This window comes from Meleagris gallopavo, chromosome 7 (genome assembly GCF_905368555.1).
Source record: "Meleagris gallopavo chromosome 7, MGAL_WU_HG_1.1, whole genome shotgun sequence".
Classification (NCBI taxonomy): domain Eukaryota; kingdom Metazoa; phylum Chordata; class Aves; order Galliformes; family Phasianidae; genus Meleagris; species Meleagris gallopavo.
Genome location: NC_139410.1, coordinates 13,449,170 through 13,475,614, shown reverse-complemented (window position 1 = coordinate 13,475,614; position 26,445 = coordinate 13,449,170). Strand labels below are relative to the sequence as shown.

Sequence of the window (26,445 nt, the reverse complement as noted above, 5' to 3'; positions counted from 1 at the left end):
TAAATGAAGATGACATTTTATTAGTTCATTTATCTTCTTAAAGTAAACTTATAGAAAATCAAGTGTAATACTATAAAATCATTCCCGGTCATTTTGCTTCATCTTGCTGAAATAGAGAATAACAGTGTAAATAGGCAGAGGTGTTAATATAAAATAAAGAAAATCACTGTAAGTAAAAAAAAACATCTGATGGTAGTCAAGAAATTCATTAGTGTGAGGAAGTACATTAAAAAGTTGAACAAATTCTAATTTAAATTTACTACCAAGAACAAACTTGAAGAGTCTATCTAAGCAGCAAACTGTGGAACTCTGTGTCCTACTGAAATTGCTTGAGCTTGTTAGACAGGTTTCATACAGACTAGACTAAGCAGTCCTTACAGAGAAGAGAGTACTTCCAAAAAGTGAAAATAATCTATCATATTGCCTCCTTTATTCTGTCGCAGCATATCAGAGCAATATATTACAAACATCACACATCTGGAAACCATAGGCTTCTCTTTCCAGTGGGCAATACTTTCTATCATCCTATCACTTTTTCTTCCCGATGCAGCAAAAGGGAATGACCGGAATGAAGAGTACCAGCTGACATCCAACTACATATTTCTGCAGGTATTCCTAGGCTACACTCATTCAAGGGGGTCCCTAGTGACTATGAATCCAGGACTTTGGTCCAATTCTGAATTCAACTGCATCAGAAAGTCTAACTGCTTTCTACATACTCTCTGGCAGGACAGTGTATGAAATGACACCAGCTGGGGGCACATATTCAAAGCAACTAGCTTAAAGAAGTGAAATTCATTACCTCTTCTACAAGTTACGATTTTAAAAGATGAAAAACCCCAGCCCCCGCTGGCTGCCTACTGGCACAATAACATTCTCCATTCTCAACTGCCGTTAATAAGCATCACAGAGATCTGAGAGGCCCCAAAGAGTTCCCAGCAGAGAAAGATCCTTGCTCACGTTAGAGTTATAGAATGTCTTTGGTTGAACAGGACCCTCAAAGATCACATAGTTTCAATCCTCCTGCTGTGGGCAGGGTTGCCAACTGCTAGGTCAAGCACCAGATCAGACTGCCCAGGGCCCCATCCAGCTTGGCCTTGAACACCTCTAGGAACAGGGCATCAAGAACCTCCCTGGGCAGACTGTTCCAGCACCTCACCACTCTCTCTGTGAAAAACTTCCCCCAACACCTAATCTAAGTCTCCCTTCCTTCAGTTTTGAACCACTCTCTCTTGTCCGGTCACTACGTACCCCTGCAAAAAGCTGATTTCCCCTCTGTTTATAATTTCCCTTTAAATACTGAAAGGCTGCAATGAGGTCTCCCTGGAGCCTTCTCTTCTCCAGACTGAACAGCCCAGCTCCCTCAGCCTGTCTTCACAAGAGAGGTGCTCCAGCCTTCTCATTATCCATTGTGCTGGTGATGAAGAACTGGGTTTATACGGGAATCATTGCTGAAGTTTATAATTTCCAGAGATCTTTCCCCAGAACGAAATTTACAATACAACCTTTATGATAACTAAATTCAAAAGAGTATCATCTGAGAATAAATACTTTATGAGAATGAAAATTTTGTTTCTCCTCTCATTATTTTACTGAATTAAAAAAAAAAATAAATTAAATGCTTTAATAGTAAGCATAGTGGAGCATGTATTGAGAAATAATGAACTGAAAACCAAAAGGATCAGCAGACTTATTTCGGAATGTTCTACTCACGTAAATAAGTAAAATCATGTAAATCTACCATGTAAACCAATCCTCTGCCTGTAAACATACCCAAAACAAAATTTGTTCTGAAATTCATGTATTTCCTTATAATTGTGCATTTCTTGAAAACATAAATAAAGTCCAGCTCTATAATTTATGGTGGCATCCTTTACACTGGAAGGCCTTCCTGGAAGCAAAACATCTCTATCTGGACTCAGAGTCCATCTATTTAAAGTTATTTTTAGGATATCTGAATGATAATAGCTACACGTACAGACTCATACATAAGACTCAAATTTAAAGACTTGATGTATGGATCTAGTAGAAATCTATGGTGTACAAAGATAACATGCTGCTTTAATAACTGAGAAAATCATAGATCTAACACTTGCTGATTTCATTCTTGATATTTGTGGCATGGCAGTTATGTTCCTGATTCTTTCAACCAGTCAAATTTTCTTCAGGAAGTACGTTAAAATTAAGAAGAAGAAAAAACCATGAGATTTCTGTAGTGCTTCTGAACCCTTACCTTATTATTTTTGGACTCTGCAAATAATTCATGTTTGAATGCTTAACAAGATGTGATTATGCAGTGCAGAAATATGCACAGAGAAATCTCAGAGGCAGTAGTGGTCACGCTGGCAGCAGAGCATGACTCTGCACTATGGTTTTAAAATCCATCACTAGACAAAGGTAATCTATCTCAACAAGGGCAGTTCTGTGGTTTTCCTGAAAACTGTCTCATCAGAGACATTGTTAACACAGTCCAACAACATGCCTCATAAAAGCACTTGGAAAATTATTTGGCAACTTCCAAACAGTACTTCTTTACATGACAGCAGCTTTCCCAAAGCTCTAAATATCCATTACTCCTTCCAGAGCCAAAAGTTTCTTCCTGTAACTTGAACTCTTAAAATAGACTCTATAGAGAAAGCCTGGAGTTTTTCAGTATTTTTAAATACCAGAATTATGTTTGAGTATCTAAACACTACTTACCTCCAGTCATCTTTGCTTAAATTTGCCAGGATGTTCATCTCTTCTTCTTGCATTAATCTATAAGCAGCACTTACATGATGGTTTTCAAGAACAGACCGATCATTGTACAATATCGCAACGTCTGACCTAGTGTTAAAAAAAAAGGCACAATTTTCAATAACATCCCGATGATAGTGCTGGAGAAGGAAGAACATTGAGAACTACTGACTATATATATTTACATATCTCCAACTATATTTATTTTTTTCTATCAAATACTGATTAAGCTTCCATATTAACTGCATAAAAAATATCATCATTACCACTGTATATATTGCCCACGTGAAAGTCATCTTTTTAAATATATAAAATTTTGTTTTTATTATAAAACTGCAACAATAATCTGTGAAGCAAACCTAGAGCTTGTTGACAGTATTGGATCACAGAGCAATAGAAATGTTCTTTGAGGCCACTTAGAAGTACTCCTTGGCAACACAACCATTTAAAATGCAACTCATTCACAAGGGAGGGGGTCTACAAATAGGATGGGTATTAAAAAATTACCACCTCTATTCTGAGAGAGATGTGCTTTGGCTCATGTCACTCACAATCCAAAAGATCTGTAAACGTTGAAGTGTTTTAAAATTTCAATCTCATAAGTTATAAATGGATTCCCTGTTTTCACAGAAAAGCAGCCTCACTTTGAGCCTTGTAAGAAGGAAATGGAAGAAATACACAGCTGAATCTTGATTGCATTGAAGTTCTTTCTAAAGCTTGACCCTTAAAGTTACCATACTCAACCACATCTTTTCCTTCCTAATAAGAGCCTAACTTAAAATACCAAAATTACATGTGGATTTTTCAGAAATTTGGATGCAATACAGATTTAGCATACTTCAGAGTTCATTAATTCTTGGGGAACTTGTTTTGCCAAAACCCAACTTGACTTGCTAGGCAACCTTAAGTTTCCCCTCTCTGCTACACCTTTCTTCTGTTGTTCTGGAATATCTCAGTTCAGTGAACTGATCAATATGTACTCTAGGGGAGGTGGAATGACTTATCAGTGCAGCTTACTATGATCTTAATATGGTAAATTCAATTCTTTGTTCTGATGAACAATATTAACCACCCACATGTATGGTATGGTACTGGGGAAACTGAAAAAATAGGATTGAAAAGTTTACGTAAAAGGAACAAACAACATCCTACCTAAACAGTGAGTAAGTTTATGTTCATAACCTTTCTAAAATCATGGGAAAATTAATGATTTACCAATCACACAAAGTTATGAAGAACACTTTGGCCCACATGGCTAATCATGCACAGTTTTAATCAGAAATGAAATTAGATCTGATTATGCCAGCCTTTTCCTCAGCATCTTGCGGGCAAAAGAAACTGGAATAACACCCTGAGATGTCACATCAGGGCCAAGTCCACTAAAAGTAAAGAATGAGCTTAGTTGGTCTCTACCACAAAACAAATACCTGTTTGTAAGTATGTCCAAGTAAGAGTCAAACAGTGTAATTCTTTTTTTTTTTTTTACTTTTGCAATACTCCAGAGCAAAATATTAATGACAAAAATAGAAAAGTAGTGTAAACTTGGAACCACAAACTAGAGTTTATTTTTAGAAGGGCTATGCTGAGGAGGAAAAGAATAATGCCTTTATTTCAGCTACAGATCTTGAATTTCTTCATTGTTTAAGGGCACAACCCAGGGCATGAGTATGTCCTGGATTTAATTATACTTAGCCCTTAGGCACTTTATCTGTATAGGTGAGTGTAAGGATGCTTCTGTTCCAAGTAGTAGTATTTCCTGTACAACATTGTTTCCTTAGAATACGCCAGTGTTTTTCTGGGCTTTTTTTTTGTTTTTGTTTTTGAAAAGCAGGTAAAGCTGACTCTGCAGCTGTGGATACCAAAGAAAAGTACAGTCCTGTGTAAGAGAATGGTAAGATACTTGTATTAGGGTAAGTATCAGGTGTACCACAACATCCAGTAAAGGACTGGTCAGTGTTTCTCCTTCAGTAAGATGAATATATTTTAAGGCATATGTTACTGTTCTGGACCAGAGGCTATGACATACTATGCCTGAATCAGAATGCAGTGAGCCTAACTTTCAAAATGGATTTCTTTGTCATATCTACTGCAGATGTTATCATGACACGCTAAGGGAGGATCCTTGGTAGGGATTGCTAAAGCTGTGCTTGAAGGTTTTTCCCTGCTTACTCAATTCATAAAATCGGGAATGGTCTGGCTAGTTTCTGGTAACACCAGTAAGAGGTATGAAACAGCTTGGATGAATCAACAGCAAACTCCAGACTTGATGCTTCAGGGACAACTTTGCTTACCTTGTCTGAATATGAAAATTGTTTGTGGTCCCCGTATGTTCATAATCATGGATGGCAGCTGCAAAAATCATTGCTAAAATTTCCAGTTCTGTGAGCCAGTGCTAGTAAATGAAAAACAGATCTTAGTTATGTTTTCTATAGCTGCCTAATTCAGATTAACTGCATTACTGAAGTGTTCTGCACTACCTTCAGCTAAAGTAAACTTCATCATTTTCTGATTCCAGCTGACTATACAGCCATCATGCCTAAGTACTATATAATAAAATTACTCCTTCTGCTTATTTGAATGTCTCTAAGACCGAGGTAAAGACTTTATGGACACTAGCAAAGTAGACACTGTCAGCCATAATATATAAGCAGTTTTTAAGAAAATAAAGTGGTATACTTTGCTGTTATTTTGGGGTGGAAGGTGTCTAATGTGCTAACCAATATTTGACACTTGCTAAATTGTAGTAAATTCTTCTAAAAAGCTTTTTACAAAGCTAAGGCTGTAATTTTTTTTTTTTTTCCAGTGAAAAAATATGCAGTTTACAATACATTTTTAGGTACAACTGTGATACTGAAATTAGGTCATGGGAGATTTTTCTTTTCTAAATTATATCATACTTTGTGCTACCATTTTGCTTTCAGAAATGTACAAATGTGGTGCATAAAATTAGTATACAGTACACAGAACAAAAGAAAACACAGTCTGTATAAAACAATACAAGCACAAGAATTTTATGCACTTTTATTTCTCTTGCTAATTCAAGATTGCTCTATTGGTATAATCAGTTTTGTTATTTTATCATTCAAGTTCTACTTTCTTTAATGGTGAATACACAAAGCTTCAGGAGAAAATTTACTCCGTCCAAAAATAGGGGCAGAAGCATCAAGTGATAGTTAAGCCCACAGACATAAGTCTGATTAAGTCAAATGACAGTCAGGTATTTCCATACGTACTTCAGATTTTTTCCTGTGTAGAAGTAAGCTTCTGTGCTAAAAGATCTGCGAATGATTTTCACCCAACTATATACATACATGCACAAGGGCTGCTCCAAAAGCAGTGCCTCCTCTTTTGTTATTTTGGCCTATGACGTCAGAGGTAGATGTTGGTAGTATGGCTGTAGAGGATGAACCTTCCCACCAATATTCCATTATGTTTTGTTGCCATAAGACAGACGGCAGCAGAAGGGCAGTCTGACAAAATGGTGTCTGACATGGAAGCATATGAAGCAAAGCTGTGTCACTGAATTCCTCCATGTGGAAAAAATGGCATCTATTGACCAATAGTATTATTGTATTAATAATAGTATTATAGTATTATTGTATTAATAGTATTATAGTATTAATAGTATTGATCAATACTAGCTGAAAGTTTATGGAGACCAAGCAGTGGATGTGAGCACAGTAAGGTGGTGGGCACTGCTATCAGCTCACCAGCAGATCAACCAGTCGTGGTGACTATGTTGAAAAGAAGTGTTTTGTAGCTGAGAATTTGCTCCATCAAATAGTGCTATTTTGCTCTTTGTATCTGTTATAGTCTCCGTGGAAATTAATAGGAGGCATTACTTTTGGAAAGAATGCCATGCACTACATGAGATGTATACAGTGCCAGAAGTGGTATCAATTTTTCAATAAAGAAAGGAAACAGTCAAAATGCATAAGCTGTGTGAGAACAATAAAATAGGTCATTCAGAGACCAACTAAGGCAGCCAAGGAACAACAAGTACTGGCTGTATAGATTTTAAAAGGTCACAACGGAGGAATGAGAACGTACTGTAAGCAGTTCTAAAAATGGAAACGTTGACCTTCATAGTATTGTCTGTCATTAGAAACTAGGCCATGACTCGTTCTGACTTTCACAATGTTTTCAACATACCAAATAGAATAGAAACCCAGAAATTATTAGCAACTAAAGCCAAATACAAACTTTTTCTTTCAGATGCTTTTTTAAGCCTCAACTTTTTTAGCAACCAAAATAGTTGCTAGATAATTCATTTACAAGTCAAGAGATCTTCTTACAAACAATATCTGTAGACTATACAGAATTTTCATACTGTGCTATATGAAAGTAAGTATTCTAGACACTACCAATATAGTCAAAATTCAAATTACTGCCAAAATCAGTGAAATTGAGAACTATTTAGCTAAGGGATTTCTAAGGAAGCTCTCTCTCTAAAAGTCAAGATAATTTATTTCGATAGGAGTGTGCAAAGCAGGTTCTGGAAACTGGAGGTCTGGCAGACAGCAAAGAACTGGAACCTACATCCCTGCTAGCTGATACTGTGACATGAGAGTGTAACTACTGTTGGAAAAAAAAAAAGAAAAAAAAAAACTTGAAAGAGCTTTCTACTGAGAGATGCTTTGCAGTACTATAAATTGCTTATAAATTGATGCACCTCAACTTTTCATGAACTCTGGTTCTAACTATTTTTTTAAACAAGGCTGGATTAAAAAAATGAATAAAGCTGTGAGTCTCACGATACACTGGTTGATAGCAAAGACATTTCTTCTTTTCATTTGAGCAATATAGGTACGTGGGAGGAGAAAAGACATGGTGGGAAGATGATCGATGACTCAAAAGTTCTTTACAAGATGTATTCCCTGGGACTTGGATTCTTAAATCTTTGTAGAGATGAAGATCTCATAAATGCTAACTTGAGATATATATTTCAGTTGTATCATCTGGGATTTAATCTCTTGGAGAAGTTAATAGATTGTCTGCCATCTGTGATATCTAACTTCCTAACACATCTGAAGTGATCTGAAGTAGCTGAAACTCGTTTCTTAAGATAGACAGGCAATATCTTCCATAAAATATGATGATCATTCTATTTCTTTAAACAAGACACTGAAAATCTATTATTCTTCACCATAATCTTTCTAAAAGCTTTCAAACCAAAAGCTTTGAACAGTCAAACTTTTGCCAAATGCTGAAATCTGACTGTATTCCAAGTGCCAAACAGATATACGTATGACCTCCACAATAGGAATTACAAAAAAATTTTCAAAACTCAACCTCTCCTAACATTTGCTTCAGTGTGTCTTTCAGAAGTGAATAAGCAAGACAGCCATTATTTGCCGTCAGAATCAGCTCCTTAAGATACAATAAAAGCACAAGAATTTCAAACCACATGTCAGTCTGCAAAACTCCAAGGAATTTGATATACAATTGTATCAAATTCACTCCTGTCCAAGTAATTGATAGACGATACAGCAGAATTAAAATTAGTATTACAAGGGACACGCTCCGAAAACAATTAGATCAAGAAGCCAACTTCTTGGTTCAGGAAGCCTATAATTAATCAGGCAACAGCAAAGAATGAAAGAAGAAAAAAGTTAAGCAGAATGCTTGTACATGATAGAGATGAATTCTCAGACTGCAAATGACATTTGGACAGAAATACACTGCAAGCTGCGGAATCACTAGGCCTCCTTTCAAACACTGATTTCTATAAATGTTCCTTCTGCCTGGCAAACTGCATCTGTTTGAAGACACTCTTGACTAAGTGGTGTCCTAGTTAGATAACTTTCCAGTATCATAATTCAGTAATTCAAAAGTGAATATTTAAAAAGTGGCCTAACTTCACAGGAATATATTGCACAGATATTGCAAGATTAATAAGCTTTTACAGCAAAGTAACAGCACTGAAGTTAATGCTTCTCTGAAAATAGTTGTCCAAATCACATCAAAGTGCAGTTACAAGTTAAATTGCCTACATTGTACCACTTGAGTTGTTGAGGCCTTTCTCAATCTCTTGTGTATCTGGTGGAATAGCAGATACTGAAATACAGAACAGATTCTTTCACTCGGTGTTAAGAGCCTCCTGAAGTGTGTTGCAAAGTTGTTTTATCAATGGGTAATGATTCCAAATTAACTAGTATAACTCACAAAGTTCAAACTTTGTTCTGTCATTATGAAGGAAATCAGAAATGCTATTGTCTTTTTTGAAGGGAGAAAGAGCACAGCTGCAATAAGCCAAAAGGATGTTTATAATTTTAATGTTTGTAATCTGTAACACGACAAAAGGATTTTTCTCCCTATTGAACTGCTTATCCTGCACCAGAGACATGCCTCACACAACTTAATGCTTGCTATGAGCCACGATGCATTCAAGCTTTCTCTTTTATTAAAATGTTTTCTTAATAAGTGAACATCTAATACAACAGCTTTGGGTTGGAGTTACAGAGTTGCCTAACCCATTCTTCAGGTTTCTATGGAAATCCTTTCTCAAGAAAATATCTCAGTGTCAAGGGGAATATTGGCTGGTGAAGATTCCAGACATCACTCCACAAGCAGTATTTGCATTAAAACGTGGCTTGAAAATCTCAATGTTTAGAAGTAAAAAGCTTCCTTCAAACTACAGAATTAATTATTGCAATGCCTAGAGACTTGTTCTCTCCTGAAGCCAAAACTTTCAGGTAGAAAAGGCTTAGCATAGGTAAATAACTGTCATTTATTGTCTATATGTTGAAGTACAAACATTTACAGTCAGCCTGAAAATTTTCCTTTCCCAAAGTCTCATGGATTCGTTTCAAGGCTCTACAAATAGAAATCAGACACTATCACTTTCCATACATCCACTTTCCATACATCTGGCATTTTGTAAATTTAAAAAAAAAAAAAAAGAAAAAAAAGGTGTATTCATACTGAAGACAAATCATCAAAAGTCCATTGACAGAAATGTCCATTTACTTCCAGTTAGTATTTGCTTTTGTCTCGCAACCTGATAGTGAGGAGACTCACAGCTGGTATTAAATCAAACATGAGTAAACATGAGTAAAACTGCTTGCACAGACTTACTTCAGATCCCAAAGTAAATACAAAAGAATATTGGGATATTGCAAAAGCGCAAGGCAAAGGCAATTTCCTGCCTAATAAAGGCATATGTGGCACACAATCACAGTCCTAAAGACGGTTATATACCAAAAGAAAAAGCAGCTCAGAGTGTTCGAGTAAACCTGAACAGAATCAGTATCTCTTTCAATGGCCAAGATTTCAGCAGATACTAAAGTTTCCTTGTCTGATCACACCTCGCAGGCTCCAATGTGGAAGTGAAAAATTCTCACCTGCCCACTACTGCAAATATCTCTTTTAATATGATATACAATGCCCAAGTTCAGTCAATGAAAAGCAAAAAGGGTTTAACAAGGATTTTTTTTTCCCTTTTTCTCCTCCACAAGCTGGAAGAATTGTTAAGAAGAAGTCTGGAATCTCTCTGAATAATTTTCAAGGGAGCTTTTTGCTGAAGCCACGCAGCTATCCAAAACATCAGAGAATCTGCAAAAAGAAGTAAACTGAACTTTGTAGTATTTCTTACCATGATACCAGTATGAATCATTATGTAATGCACAGTTTGAGTAACATCAGCTGCATGGATCAAGTTGTGATATGGATTTTTGTATTTGCTGTAACCAACCTCAAGAGTTTCGGCAAATGTGATAAGATTGGGAACAGGGATCTGGGGAGGAAGCAAAAATTAAAATAAATGTTTTTTTCCTGCAACAACGGCAAAGTTAATCATGCAATAAATACAAATAAGTACATCACAGAATTTTTGTTATGAACAGAAGAATTTAAAATGTAAAGGTCTAAAATCTAACATGCATCTGGAAGTCTTCACCCAATTTTTGTAGACATTACATCCTGCAACATACACCATGCACAGCATGCAGTCAGTGTACAAGAGGCTGCAGAACTATTGACTAAATAGATGTGAAGAGGTTTCTTCCTGTATGCAGACTGTTCCTATAAGAAAGGTATAACTAATAGGAGTCTAAAAATACAAAAATTTATTTTTCTTGATCAGCTTTACATTGAGACAGTATTTTCTTGAACCTGATAGTCTCCATTCCCTGTCTCCTACTTCCTCTAAGCAATGTATAAAATACAGGTACTATTTAGTCCCAGTTTTTCCCCATGTAATGAAATGATATTTTCCTTAAAATTTCTTTCTCTTTATATAAAAGTCCTGCAAGATAAACAGTAAGATTGAGAATGGGCTTAATCCCACTAGGCCAATAACCTTGTGTATTTTTTTCAATCTGTGCTGTTAACGGTGGTCCTGGTATGGCTCTGACTTTAATCATCCAGAGCCTTCCCAGAAAAAGCTGAGTTCGAGTTATTGTGTAAGACAAATTACTCAAATCAACTTCAAAATGAGCCAGACTCTTCCAATGGAGTTTGAAGTTTGGCAGTGAAGAGATTTTGAACTGTATTGAAATAATTTTATAATAATAAATTTGGTACTTCAGTTTTTTATCTCAGCTTTTCAAAGTTGGTTAGAAATACTCCATATTGTACCACAACACCCTACAAACACTACCTAGAAGCAGCCTTTTCTATATATTACTAAAATTGCTTACAAGTGGGAGGTTCAGCTAAACCCCTCCAGTATTGGCCAACACAAATGAACTGGATTATGAAAACAGTACTCAGGACTAACTATGGCTTCTGCGTTATTAGGAATCTTTTTTCCATCTGTCTATTTAATTCATTTAATACTTACAGCATTTAACTGCTCAAGAGCAATGTCCCATCCCAAATTGCCTTGACATGGGTCTACATAGCATTCAGGTCTTCATCTGCAGAAATACCTGCAGGCTCTGGCTAAAGTTTCACATAGTGGAACTACTGACATATTATTATGTTCAACTTGCCATATTCTATGAAGTTCTGCACTGCACTGTACAAAACAAATAATCTCAAACCCATCCTGGCTTTCTTATATTTTAAATTTGACGTACTTATTTTTGCATGCATATTTTTATCTGTGGATAGTTTCTGACCTTGAAACGGTTCAAAAGGTCATATCGAGTGAACAGCTCATACATCATAAATTTCAGACTGTGTTCTCCACTTGCTTCATTTAGGGCAAATACGTCAAAAGACCATTTATCAACATCCTGTACATGTGGAGAAAAGAAAAAGAACATCATAAAGTTTCAGTTTGTTTAAGTAGCATTCCAGCTAATCTCTGGAAAAGATATTTTGGGTTTTTTAGGGGAGAATAAAGGGGAAGAAATCTGTGTGTTGGGTTGTGTTGTTGTTGTTTTTTTTTTGTCCAATTCTTTCAAACTCTTCTTGTAGATAACATCTTAATAACTATTTCAATATTAATGACAAAGATTATTGTGCCAGTTATTATTAATAAAATACTTGTAACATGTTCTATGCAACTTAGTATGCTTCAAATCAAAGGCCTTAATCCTTCAAATTTAACGTTTGGTGTAAAATTTTTCTGTAAAACTGGATGAAGCTAATGTGAATAACCATCCTTTAAATAGGCTTCGATGCAATGTTATTAATGCTACAGCCATACAGCGATTTGTAAATAATACAATAATGCCAGGCTCTCAGGAGAAAAGGTGAAGCTCTACATTCTTTTTCGGGGTATATCATTCTTTATTGCATATGTAGCCATAGTAATTTTACTATTATAAGAGACTGACTTCTAGGTAAACTATAGTGTTGCCTTAAATTCACAGAAATAGTGCACTTGTTTCATAAGCTGCAATTTCTTTCATTATCTCTCTCCCAATATGACTTTCTTTTCTTTCATAAAAAGAAAACAAATGCTGCTGCCTGAGATACTGATTACCATACTGGTGGGAGCTGACACAATCACAACTGTCACATTTTTTTTAAATTTCTATACCAGTTTTATATTCTTGCTCCAGTCACACCTAAACAAAATCACAACAAAACAGCAAAACAAAAAGCAGAATCATATGTTATTTTTGAATTTTGAATTATTAAATTGCTCTGTTCTGTGTTCAGTTCTGCAGTACTAAATGTGTCTAGGGTATATTTAGTAGAAAAATTTATTTTACCCTAAAATTCACTAGAAATAAGTACTAATACCTTCAAATTTCACAACAATTATAGTTATTTCACCTTAAATGTTACAATCACTTCTGCTGGGTAAGCCAAACCAACCATGCTAGAAGTTCTCCGGTACATCCTAAAAGAACAAATAAAATATTCAGTAAGAGTATTTCATTAAAAAGTATTATAACAATATCTTGTTTTGTTTAGTCTTCTTTCACGATCCGTGAAAATAATACTAGGCTACTTGAGGGTCTGGTCTCAAAGATGACATAAGCATTTTTATGAACTTATGAGAAAAGCCCCTTTGATGGTGGATTACTGTTGTATGCTTCTGTAATACTTGGCACACATCTTTGTGTAGAAGATTCCAAGCTTTAAAATCTATTCTCAGAATTTTCCAAAGTCCAGGAAATTTCATTACAAATGTAGAGGTTTTATCTGTATTTCTGTATTGAAACATACAAAGATTACAGAATTTGAATCCTAAAATCCTAAAATCTCAAAGACTTGATTCAGGCTCATTCCACCTTTTACAATAGACTCTGGTTAAATGTAATACTTGCCACAGTAAGAAAACAGAGCTCTCACCTTTCTACAAAAATCCCAGCCTGTACAGCATGCACAATGCTTCGAAATTTGGGCTTTTCTTCAGGTCTCCTCTTCACTATTCCCATTTCCCTTGTGAATGTAGAAGCTAACCAGTCTCGCACTTCCAGCGGGACCGAATCCGACTGGATGTCTGAGAGTTCATCCTCAGTGTCCAGAAGCCTCCTACAAAAAATTAATAAAAGTTAACTGAGAATATTATGGACAGAAGCAAAAGGAGTATGGACATACAAACAGCTATCAAAACTTCATTTAATAGAAGCAAATGTTGTCTGTAGAATTAACTCAGTGCATTATTAAAGGTCCTCTCTGATAGACATGCCAAGGCCTTGAGGAAGGCAGGAACAGCAAGTTGCTTCCCTCCTTCCCCTGTTCACATCCTAGAATGTATAAGATGCTCAAAAAAAATATTCAAGGAAAGGTAAGTAAAAAGTTTTCCACAAAGATGTCACAGCTTTGGTGGACTGAAACGTAACAATGACTTATAAAACCCAGTGAATGGGCTTCAATGAACATGCAGTACGTGTGTTCACTGCATTATTCCATTGCTATAAAAGCATTAATGAGAATGAATTTTTCCTGCTTTCAGATCAGTACTTCTATTGAAGGGTTGGTAACAAAATCATGACAATATTATTAAAAAATTGGACTACAAGTTACTGGTTAAGATCTTAAATCATTTAAATGCTTAGAAAAGCTATGTATACCTAATGCAGGATAGAAAGTCTTTAAAAGGAACTTCACTTAAACAGAACCAGAGATCAATTCAGTTAGAAGAAACTACAATATTCTCCTAAAACAGATTCAACATTCAACAGTCAAATTCTACAATTCTACAGATCTACCAGAAGTAGGATCACTTTTTTCTCACCCACATCACTCAGTCTTCTTTGTTTTTTTCTAGAAGTAAATCACCTATTTATTCTCATAATAAGTTTTCCTTCATCAATTGTTCAAGAAACTCCAGAGACAGGATGATTTGAACATATGTAAATCATGCCAACCTTTTAAAACATTTTATTAAAACTAGGACAAGTTGAATTCCAGACATGATCTGATTACATATATTTATTTCTCTGGAGATGTCTTTCTGAAACTGCTCAGGTCTCCATGAATTGAACACAAAGCAATGGTGGACAAAGTATTTTTAATTGTGAATTTCTTATATATAACTCCTGATTTTTCCTCCTATTTGTGCACTCCTTCTTCATATATTCATATCTCTTCATCACTGTTTTGAAATCCTTGCCTAATCTAGGTCTTCTATGGCATATAGAGGAACTGAACAAAAGCGCAGACTATGAGGAAAACCCTGAATACAATACACTTCCAAGGAACCTGCACATAAATCTAATATTACCTGAGGGATTAGGGGGTGGCGTTCAGTAGGAAAAACGATGCAAGACATGTTACGTAAATTATTTGAGAACACTGGAGTATCGCATATTTGTGCTCATCCGCCCTATTCTCAATTTCAACAGCTCATCTGGTTGGCAGGACATTTTGTGGAACTTCTTAACCAGGATTAAAAAAAAAAAAAGAAAACCGTCTCCCCACAACAACACTGCTTACTGAAAGAACTGGTTCCTATTTTTCAGCGATACAAAATTGTTAGATTACAAACACAGAACACAAGAGAAACAGAATAGATAAGGATGATGCAGTTTTTCTGGCAGTGGGGAACTGGTCAGAGGTGTGTAATTTAATCTGGAGGAGAAGGATTCGTGCAGAAGAAAGGACTCAGGCAAATCATCTTGCAAACCTGAACCAGGTCTGAGACTGCCAAGAGGTCAAAAGCTATAGACTGATTTTATTTCCCAAATTAAAAACTGTTATAGTCCACTGAAATCTCTACTAGAATAACACCATTCTTAAATATCCCATACACTTCATAAATATGAAGTATACATTAAATATCCTGGACAGATCGTTACTTTTAATTTTTTTTTTTTTCAGGATTGGCATTTGATGTAGTATAAACAGGAATACGCCTTATAATTTCTAAAACATTTTTCTAACTATTGAAAAGACAAGAAATTATTCCAGCAATAAAAAGACCATTGGCAGAGTCTGCTGCAGGAATAATCAAGATCTTGTAGCACAAAGAACACTATGCTAGTTTGCTGTGATCTGGTGTAGATGTGAATTTGGGACCACATCCCGAACCAGTGGAATATGAATTAAGGCTAGCAAGACACACTTCAGTTTCTCTAACCTTTTCTAACATTCATTTGTAAAGCAGGAGGATTATTCAGTCTGTATATGATAATGAAAGGAGTTACTTTATGAAGACTGAACAGAGAAATCAGAATTTGAAGAAAGTGTTTATTTAATCAAGATTTTTTGTTTGGTTTCTTGAACATCCAGGTTTTTTCATGACACCAGTCCTTTGTAATGAGAGGTGACTGAACTATCTTTTATGAGAGTGACAGGTTAAACCTGTGTCTCTGGTTCCTGCTCAGGTAAGGAAAAAAGGCAATTGTAACAAAGAATGATGTTGTAAACACAGTCCTTTGTACCAGCTCCTACAGATCCCTTGGATTAGAACACATTCTAACATATTAGATACATAGAAACATAGAAACATATAATTACTTCTCAGTGATAATTGCTTTCTTTCAGAAGCTTGAATGAAACAGCATTTAAGGAGAGGAAGCACGGAGTGGTAATTGTCTATTTTCTGCAAGTCTGTACATCTTCCTGACCTTTTGAATAATACAATTCACATAAGGAAAAATTATTCATGGCATGTGCATTGCTAGAAAAGTTACTTTTGTCTACTTGGACCAAAAAAGAAACTATGTTCCATTACATTTCCACAGGTGTGGATAGCATACATATTCCATCTTGCAGATCCTGCAAAATATATATTCAATTGTTCATCTTTTATTTACTGATTATGAAAACACTTCAGCTGTTTATTGATGTGTATATAACGTATGTGTTTCACAAATGTCTGCCTTGTGACATAAGAACTTCATATTGTTTTATCAACACTTTTACTGACTTGCAAAATGCACACAAATTTTACTAGAAGTAAAACAAAGAACTTTCAGCAAAAGTATCAGAAATCACAGGTATTAACAAGAAGTACTAACAAGAAGTATTTCACTACTTACTCTATGTAAGTAGCAAAAATTAGCTTTTACATGCAGCTAGGATGAGGTTTTGATTTTGATGCATCATTTTTTTTTTATTATTATTTTTTGACACAGATATTGGTTTTGTATTGCATTTTGAATCTTAGATGCTGGCCAAGATTCTAAGCGTGTAAATCATTGAATACCAAGAAGATGATCAAGCCCATTTTCCTACACATCTGTGCCTTTTACTGTCACTTCTGTTGCTCAAAACTTAACAGAAACAAAGACTGGCTCTTCCAGAAGGCTTATGATCACATCATTTCAGTGCAACCACTGAGCATTATCATCATTGCTTTGAACAAGTTTTACAATTCAACATTTTTTATAACTACTGGGAAAAAAAAGTAATGATCAGAAGCATACGTTGAGAATATTTTTATTCCTGAGCATTTAAATTACTGGCCTTTTAATGTGTATCTGCTTAGAACTGATAGCTTCCAAGAGCTCCAGTAAAATCAGTGACTCAGTAGGCAGCTACTGGTGCTTGGGTTTTGTATATTGAAAGTTATTCTTCAGATAAAAGGAAAAAATATATTTATAAATTCTCATTCTGCAATTCTATTATTATTAGAATTCTTGCTCTAACCTTCTGCTTCATGAATCACAGGTGAATATGTAAATTACTTTTATAGGAAATTATTTGGGATGCCTTTACGTTAAAAAAGAGAAGAAAAAGATTAAATAGTACCAGAAGATGAGGTCAAGACAGAGATAAACACTGCTAAACCATTGATCTTCTTTCCAAATACTACAGAGTTTTTTGTAAGCTTTTGCAATAAAAAACTTTGCGTATGTTCAAAAATGCCATTGGATAAATTGATGAAGAAAATAATAAGTGATCTCAACTGCTAAATAGAAGGATAGAATCTCTAGGAACTATTTGGAATGGAGCAGTTGCAAGATCCATAGTCTCATTCCCCAAACCAACCTGACTGAAGTGCTGAGATGGTTGGTATTTACTTTCTGTGTTAGAGCTACACAGTTGTTCTCATAACTGAACCTCAAAGTAAAACTGTAGTAAGGCAAATACCACTGAATTGCAAACCATGAACTCCAGTTCAAATTAAACTTCAGTTTAATAAAACACATATTAATTTACCAAGGCACATAATTTAGCTTTTTCTCCCCTAAACTTAAAAATGCTAATAAATGAATATAGCAGACCAACAAAAAACACATTATCTGTGGTATACTTGGAATTGGCTCAAACACTTCCTAAATAAGACCATTACCCCGACAACAAATTGGAGGCTGAAGATGTGGTTGGGTGGAGGGGGCCCTGCAGAGATAGGACAGCCTTGCCCAGTCCCAAACTCTCATTTGCAGCAGTTCAGACTGTAAACTTGTCCACTGCAAACTTGTTGCAAACTTACTGACAAACTTGTGATGGCAGACCCCACATGAAAGCAAGCCTAAGAGAAGTTCTGGAGGGCTTTGAGGCTTCAATACTTTGAAGCTTCTAGACAAGCACTCTCCTAGACTGAGGACCTCCCTGTTGGCTGGACAAACACTGGAACCTAGACTGGTCATCTCTTTGTCTGTCTCTCACTCTGTCTCTCTCTCCACACTCCACCCTCCATCTCTCTCCTTTCTTTTTCCCCTGTAAAGGTGGTAAGTAATACAACATTTATTTGAATTTCTTATAAAATCACATAGTTTACCTGTGCATCTTAGACAGATATAGTTGTAAGAGTGCCAATACTTTTAAGATAATTGTAGTACAGAGATTCTCAATAAAATTGATGACTGTGTTTGGACCTTGAGTATCGTTTTACCTTAACTTAACAAGGGGGATTTGCAAATCTGGTCACCACGCAGTCTCTTCACAGGTGGCTCGTGACAATGAAGAAAAATGCTCTAACACAATGTGTGCCACAGAAAGTACTCTTTCTTCAATATAAAGTCAGAATTTCAGGGTTACATGCACTTATTTTGCCCATATATCATTAGCCTATTAAGCACATGCAATGTGTGGAAGAGATATGTGTGGGAAGAAGAGGGGGAGGCTTAGGTTATTTAATTCTATTCATTCCATGAGTGGAGCTCCCATTGACAGTTGTGGGAATATGTAAGATATGGCCCATGGCATTTCAGCTTAGCAGTCAATTAATACTGCAGCCTTAGTAACTAATAACCTGATTTTCTTGTCATAGTACTGTGTTTTTCTATCAAAAGTAATTTTTCAAAATTTAAGCAGTGATCATTTCTAGCTCTTTTTTCATTTAATCAGAAATTTAAATATAGTAATGAACAAGTCAGAAGAATATTTCTTTTCCCTTAGGAATATATCAAATGTACCATGGAGAAGAAGATGAAAAAGCAAATGAAAAAAAGAAAAATTAGATAATAGCTGAGGAGTTAAAAAAAACACACCAGTGCCAATCAGTCATTCTACTTAACTGAGATGGTGAAAGATTTCAAAGAACACAGATGAGCATTATGTGATCCAGGGAAAGGATGAGAGAAGGAAGTATTAGCTCTTTACTGCGTAGCTAATTAATCAAGCTAATGATCTAGCCAGTAAATTAACCAAACTCCTCTTCTAGGTCTAGAAAAAGACCTAGAAACAGGTAAAGAATTTATAGCCCAAATAGGCAATTCACATTTTTCCCAATTATTTGTGTCTCACTATCTTCATGAATGAGCATGAATCAATATCTTTAATCAGTATTTACATCCTCATAGGATGGTACAATTTCCACTTACTTTCAGTAAAAGATTAACTTGGGTACCAATGAAGATTAAGCAAACAGCAAAAATGACTCTGGCCCATTACAGGTATATAAAAATCTTTCTAAATAAGTAATGAACCAATCAACATGTTGCACAATTAAAATATTTAGCATATTCTTCAAAAAACTTGTCCTCAGATTTAGAACTTCAAATTAATTGTTGCAATCTATTAATTAATTACAGCAAATGTCAAAGACTCTGGATGAAGTACAATTATTATGAAAGCAGATAACTAATGGGTGAAGGGCCATCATCACTGGAAATATTCAATTTTTGATAGGTACTGCCTTTCAACTATCTTTTCTATACAGAAATGCAGACCTAGCCATCAAATAGTCTTAAAATTCAGGTCACGATATCCATTATTTAAAAAAATATTATGTTTCAGGAGTATATCTGTTACTTTATATATTTTCCTGTTTTTGATCAATTGCTTTAATTCCAGAAGCTCTGTAGAACAAGACCTACAGCAGGGCATGACTCTCAAATAAATTGACATCAATCACTTTGAGATATAAAAATTCAATAACTTTCTGAAAATGTAGTCAGGCCATTTATTAAATGACTGAACTGCTCTGCAGAATTTTAGTCAAAGTTAACAGATTGTCAGTAACTTTAGATTTTATACATAATTTTGATGCTGTTTTAAGTTTTCCTTTCAGAAAAGCCCTTGGTTTAGTACAAAAGCCTTTGGAGGTTTATTTTAAATTTTACACAGCTGGAACACACTGAATTACTCTCACCACAATAAGCTTTTTTTCTCAGTGATTTCTAAATATCACTTATAGAATCACTTAATAGATGAACTGAATAATTTTCTTCATACGACATATTTATTAATGACAAAGCAATGTATATTTAATGACGGACTGGATACGGAGGACAGCAATACACACTCATAGCAAGCTTGTTGGATCATGAATACTTAAGATTGATTTAACTTCACGCTTAAATAATTGTCCCTTTCAATTTCCCCTCCACTAAGTAATCTCAGACAGGAGTCATAAAGTCCAGTTTTTTTAATCTGGCAAATAATTACCAAATAGGGCATCCCATTCCACTTGTTTTATTCTTGTAACAGTAGACTGATTACGATTCACAAAGTCAACTTAGATTTGGTACCTGTGAGTGGGACTGGAAGGCAAACAGCCCTGTAATGTCAAGCAATCAGCTCCTGCTGTGATGCTAAGCAGCAGCTGCTCTATGCTGATATAGTGGTAGCTTAGAGCCTTTTAACGCTAATGTGAAATTAACTTGTGAAAATGAAATAATAAAGAAATGCATAAGATGGAGCCTTCTCTGAGTTGCATTCTTGTTTAAAATATAGAGAAGCTGCTAAATCCATATCAATGGCCACAACAAAGTGAAAAAAGACACAAGGGTTTCAAATAAGTATCCAAGTCATTTATTTTGGGAAATATTAATTACTAGTCTCAGACAGAGCAGCTGCCATGGGCTTGGTCTGTTGCAGTACTGAGAACAGGCAACAGCCTCTTCCTGCTTGCAAACGTAACCAAAGCTGTGCGCTGAATTGGCTACACTGACTGTTCCTCACCTTGGAATCTCCAGGAAGCGGGGGAGAATGTCACTGAGTTACTGAGCTGCTGCTAAGTTCCATTCGTGGTCTCATCACGCAGAGCTCTGTGAGCACCAGCAGCTAGCCAAAACTGGGCTCCTCTCCTCTCCTTTAGATTCCACATGACAGATACACAAGTGTGTGTTCCCATCATAAATACCTCTGTGGTGTGTTCTCAGGGGACACGTAGATGTTTGGTAATGTTGTTAACTCTAACTCTTGCAAATGGCATAGTCGCTGTTCAGAGCTTTTCCCTGCTTTAAGGCTGGCAGCAGCAGAAATACTTGGTGCATTACTGGAGCAGTGCACTGGAAATTCAGTATGGTCCTAGGTGTATAGAACAACTGCAGACACAAAGACTGGATTTAATGACCTCCTGTTTCACTAAGTTTATGCATATTCGAATGCAAACATTTTTAAATAAGGGGTTTTTCCTCAAAAAGACTGCTGTGTTTACTTTATGGTATCACTGAAATACCTCCAGCACTTCCAGATCTCTCATGCAAAAAGACGACATGTATTATTACAACACCACTTACCCATAATGAGATTTCCTTTCTGCCTCGAGAGTGTGGCAATGACTTGTATTTGTTATTTTTTCTTGATGAATCAAAGAAAGATGCTCAAAGCAATTGCTAGCTATATAAAACACATCTCATTCATATATTACTGAAATGTGAACTCATCTAAGTCAAAAGTTTTCAAAAGGTTGAAGTCTTTTAGAAGGGTATTATACAGTATAAAACCAACTGATATCTATGTATGGAATTGAAACAACACAGATAAATATCTTCCTGAAATCAAGTCTATTTTCTAAAATATTAAAGCAGATGAAGTGTAAAAATAAAACTTTTAATACGAACAAAAAATTCTGACTTTATCCAGAATAACTTAAAACCATTTTCCATAGTAAGTTTAAATTTTCAGGGTTTTTTTTTGGCTTTCAAATACTTTTTTTTCTTAATTTTGTCATTTCCATCTACATTTTACTTGACTTATTTTCTTCTCACTTAGCACAAATGAAGAGCTGTGTTTACAAGGAACGGAACAGCTGTCCTCACTGGATTATCAGGCTGTATTTATTTCCTGTTCGACTCTAAAAATCCTTCTTCCACTACCTCAAGCCAAGTGTCAGGTACGAACGGAGAAAATTCTGCAAGACTTGTCAGAATTATTTATAACACCTTTTGAGTAAGTCTGAACTTCTTCCACAGAGATCTGTTGAGGGGCTGGAACAGTGAGAGGTTCACAGATTATTTTTAGCTGACACTGAGCCTCCGCTCCAGTGACCAAAGTGCTAGTTTTCTTTCAAGGAAGTGTCTCGTGTGGCTTACAGTTATTCAATACTGACAGATGCAGCAGTCCTAAAGACTGTTTGATAAAGAAGCTTGTTAGTTAACATGGGGCCACAGATAATTAAGCTCAGAGAAAAGCAACACTTACATATATCTGATTTCTCTCCATTTTCCAGCTTCCCATCAGCTCAGAATCTTTCATACAGGATACTGAAAATCACTACCCCAAATCAATTTTTCATAATTTGGGGATGCTATTTCTACTATCTGGCTAGTTCCAAAGGAGTCTGTTCTCAGAACACTGTAATTAAAACCTGTTGTGTTACCTCTCTGCCTTTTCACCAACCCAACTGCATATATTTTTTAGAAGGAGTTTGTATGGATATGTATACCCAGTTTTTAAAACACTACATTATCCTCAGATCAGAGGCCACAGCAGAGAGCAACAGAACAGCAGAGAAGCAAAGTAAAAGGACCCGAGGAAGGTGCTCCTTACTCAGCTAAAGGGTTGGAATTCTATAGCCCATTTCAAGCTGATGGTTGTATGCTAAATGAAAACTTAAGGCGCTGCCAGTTTGCACATATTTGCATGTCCATATACAACTTTATAGAATGAAACAGGCCTTTCAATCAAAATAAATCAAATCTCTCTCTGTTCACTGTTATTCCTAATCTGACTATGGAGATACTTTAGAGGGCTCTCTCTCAACTGCTGTTAATTCTGTCTCCCAGAAAATGGCGGAGGAAGAGAACATCACAGACAGGATCCAGTTTTAGGTGTCTGAATGAAGTTGAGGTCTTCTTGGATATGTAAGCAGTGGTTTAGTAAAATACAAAATATGATTCTTTTAATGTGAGTTGAGTACTCTGTACTGAACCTTTTGTTCTAAATCTGCAATACTTTGGACAACGAGACATCATTGCATTTCCTATATTGTAAATCAAATCTCAGGATTTTTTATTTTTTTTTTTAATGGGAAAGTGTCAAAATTTAAAACAGTAGTACAGATAGTATTTTACAATAAAAAAGTGGAAACTCAGCCTGTACTCTTACCATAAATTTAACACAAGGTCCAAACAGTGCACCATTCTAAATCTGAATGTAACAGAGATTGCATTAGTCCAGAGACAGAAAATAAATTCAAAAACTATAAACCAAAATGGACAATATGGAATATAAAGTACTAAACACTAAAAATAATAGAATAAAAGTTGAAGAATTGGTTTCATTAAAGTTACTTCATTTTTAACTTATGCATGCCATAAGTAGCATGGGCAAGGAAAATTGCTTTACATTTATAATACTTTGGAAAAATAGCTGTAGGTATGGGAAGAAATACATAATCCATATGCTTAATGTATATATATAGAGAGAAAATGATAACAAAATCTGGTAGGCCCATGAGCTCAGTTTGCAGTTGTGTTGGGGAAGAATACATTAAGTTACAACAAAACTAGACACCTGTCTCAGTTTTAATTAATTTCCTTTATGACTTATTATAATGAAAAATCATATTGTTCTGCAAAATATGGAATGCAATTAATAAATAAGATTTCAAGCTAGATATCAGGAAAAATTTCTTCTCAGAAAGAGCAATGAGGTATTGGAATGGGCTGCTCAGAGGTGGTGGAGTCACCATCCCTAGAGGTGTTCAAGAAAAGGGTAGATGTACACAGAGGGACACGGCTTAGTGGGCACAGGATGAAGGTTGGACATCCTGTGGTCTTTCCCAAACTTAATGATTTTTTTTGAAAACATCTAAATAATCACCATTATGAGATCATAATGCTCCTAAGGTTAAGAAAATAGCCTGAGAATGACAAAAATCTTCTAGACCACTATAAAGCTAAGTATATTTATTTTCATTTGGGCAGTTTAATAATCTTGCCATTAGGTCCTATGAGGGCAATAAACTTATTTAAAGAGTTTCTTACAGTGAAAATAATGCACCTGCTGCTGCTGAAGTCTAAGCATTTTCAGGTGTACCAGAATTCTCTGCATATGAAATTTCTGTTACTTTTCTTGATACTCCCACACGGAGCTAGAAAGACTGGGTTCCTCATTATAATGATACTATTTGTTTCAATAAAGGCCTTATTTTAGAAACTAAAATTTTTCACAGTCCTGGTGCTACTACTCAGAAAGAGCTATGAGTACTTTACCCAATCACCTAGGAGGTGCATGGAAGGAGTAATTACATCCTTGCTCCCAACTGACTGTGCAGCTATGACACAGCTCCATGATTGTTCATGCAAAATACATGAAGTTCTATACACTGGTGATTTTAGGGTATTGCACGATGCAGAGGTGAGGATCCAGATTTTCCAAAGCTTCCTGAGAACCTGAGCTGTGTCAACAGAATTTACATTTAGAACTATTACTGGAAAATAATGGTGCTATTAAGGTAATACACGCTCGAAGAGAAGTGTGCTGATCATTTCTTTATACATCTCCCTAAGAAATTTTATCAGTTTAACTTCAAACTATTTTAAATCCACAAACCAGTCCTTGATACAATCCAGTACAAAGGAAGCTTGATTAACTTAAATCAATTAGCAAAACTGAAATAATTATATTTGTAATGGTATATAAATGGAATTAACTACGACTCAGCTGCTCCGGAAGTCTCCTCACTTATCACAGTTTTATCGTCTTTTACAGAACTGGACAGGCATTAACTCTAAGAGCAGGACACCAGCAGAAGTGATTCTGCTAGCCTAGTCTGTAGTACAATCTGGGAGAAATAGAGCATTGGTACCAACTTCATTTGCTATTGTTTTCATCCTTCTGTTTCCAAATGTTTATGCTTTATATTGCCTAATAGTTGATGCTCCAAATTACAAACCAGCAAGGTTTGATGTGTGAATCATACACATTAAAGGAAAAGAAACTGGAAAAAGTTAGACCTGCAGTTTATGCACAGTATCACATTTGCAGACTTCCAAGAAGAGAGGATGAGATAGCTAGGTCTGTGCAATAATTAGTATGATGGCAGAATTCCTAAATGTCAGATGGGACTGAGACTAGACATAGCATGCGTGCTCCAGCAGTATCGAAGAGTGTTTGGCAGACTGAGAAACATTCTCAGAAACATTCTCATACAAGAACATTCTGCTTTGAAAAAAAAAAACTAAGCACGTTGAGATGAAATTGTAAGTTAGCTAGCTAGCATCAATTATAATACATATCTTAAAATGTTTTCAGGAAGAACTTCTACTTAGGAGTTCCAATTTCATTCAAGTCAACCCACATTTAAGAAGATTGCCATTAATACTGCCAGTAACAATAAATATTAACAAATAATTAAATACTATAAAATAAATCACAACTTTTCATTAACTTAAGTGTTAGTGGTCAGATTATAATACCCTGACTCATATCTGTGAGCATTTCATTCCCAAACAGCTCATTTTTTGTGTGACATAGTCCTCAGTATGATTATCATGGTGTGACCTTTGTGCGAAAGAAAATCCATCATCCATCATTCAGAAATGTCTTATGACTTTATACTCTGAACATCTGGCAAGTGAAGATGACAGAAACTAAGCAACTCCTCCAGATGATGGTTACACCTGATCTTCGGAATTATAAGTGTTTTAATCTTGTCACTAAAAAACCTAAAAGCAACCAATTATTCTTCTGATTTGCAGAGATCTTCAGTTCGCAACATTTACAACCGTATGCAAAAGACTAGATTTGTAAAATGTAACTCCCAACTGCTCTTGCTTTTCTAAACTATAAGAGGGGAGGTTTAGATTAGATATAAGGAAGAAATTCTTTACTCAGAGGGCGGTCAGACACTGGCACAGCTGCCCAGAGAATCTGTGGGTGTCTCATCTCTGGAAGCATTCAAGGCCAAATTGAATGGGGCCTTGGGCAGTTGAGCTGGTGGGGGGCAGACTGCCATAGCAGGGAGGCTGGAACTATGTGATCTCTGATGTCCTTTCCAACTCAAACCATTCTACGATTCTATTCATGTCAGACTCACCTGGTTTCATCAATATAAACCGCCTCCAGCACAGATGCTGCATATTCAATGTTCTTCTTTAAATCCACCACATTGATGTCACCTTTCTCCAGTTGCTTCACCAAGCATCTTAATCTGTGGAAAAAAAAGTGTATATATGTCAGCACATTGCTTATTTCAAATTTTAGTTACAGCTTCTTCCATCTGGAATATTGGAAGCAATGCAATAGCCACTGCGAAGAAAGAGACCTCCGATGCATGTTCTGTCTTTTTCTTTTAAATCC

The 26,445-nt window shown here is 35.7% G+C and overlaps 1 protein-coding gene across 5 annotated transcripts in view; it reads right to left on the bottom strand.

Annotated features, from left to right (window-relative positions):
• Positions 1-26,445, bottom strand: part of PDE1A (phosphodiesterase 1A) — a 200,363-nt gene that overhangs the window by 26,099 nt on the left and 147,819 nt on the right. For 4 of the 5 annotated variants that reach the window (XM_085228207.1, XM_085228210.1, XM_085228208.1 and 1 more), the window contains 7 exons: positions 26,183-26,296; positions 13,429-13,611; positions 12,907-12,973; positions 11,799-11,915; positions 10,331-10,471; positions 5,028-5,128; positions 2,701-2,826 (listed from right to left, as the gene is read on the bottom strand). In XM_085228207.1, the coding sequence (XP_085084333.1) occupies positions 2,701-2,826; positions 5,028-5,128; positions 10,331-10,471; positions 11,799-11,915; positions 12,907-12,973; positions 13,429-13,611; positions 26,183-26,296 (849 nt within the window). The remainder of the gene's footprint in view (positions 1-2,700; positions 2,827-5,027; positions 5,129-10,330; positions 10,472-11,798; positions 11,916-12,906; positions 12,974-13,428; positions 13,612-26,182; positions 26,297-26,445) is intronic. The other variant, XM_085228211.1, reaches the window with a different exon arrangement.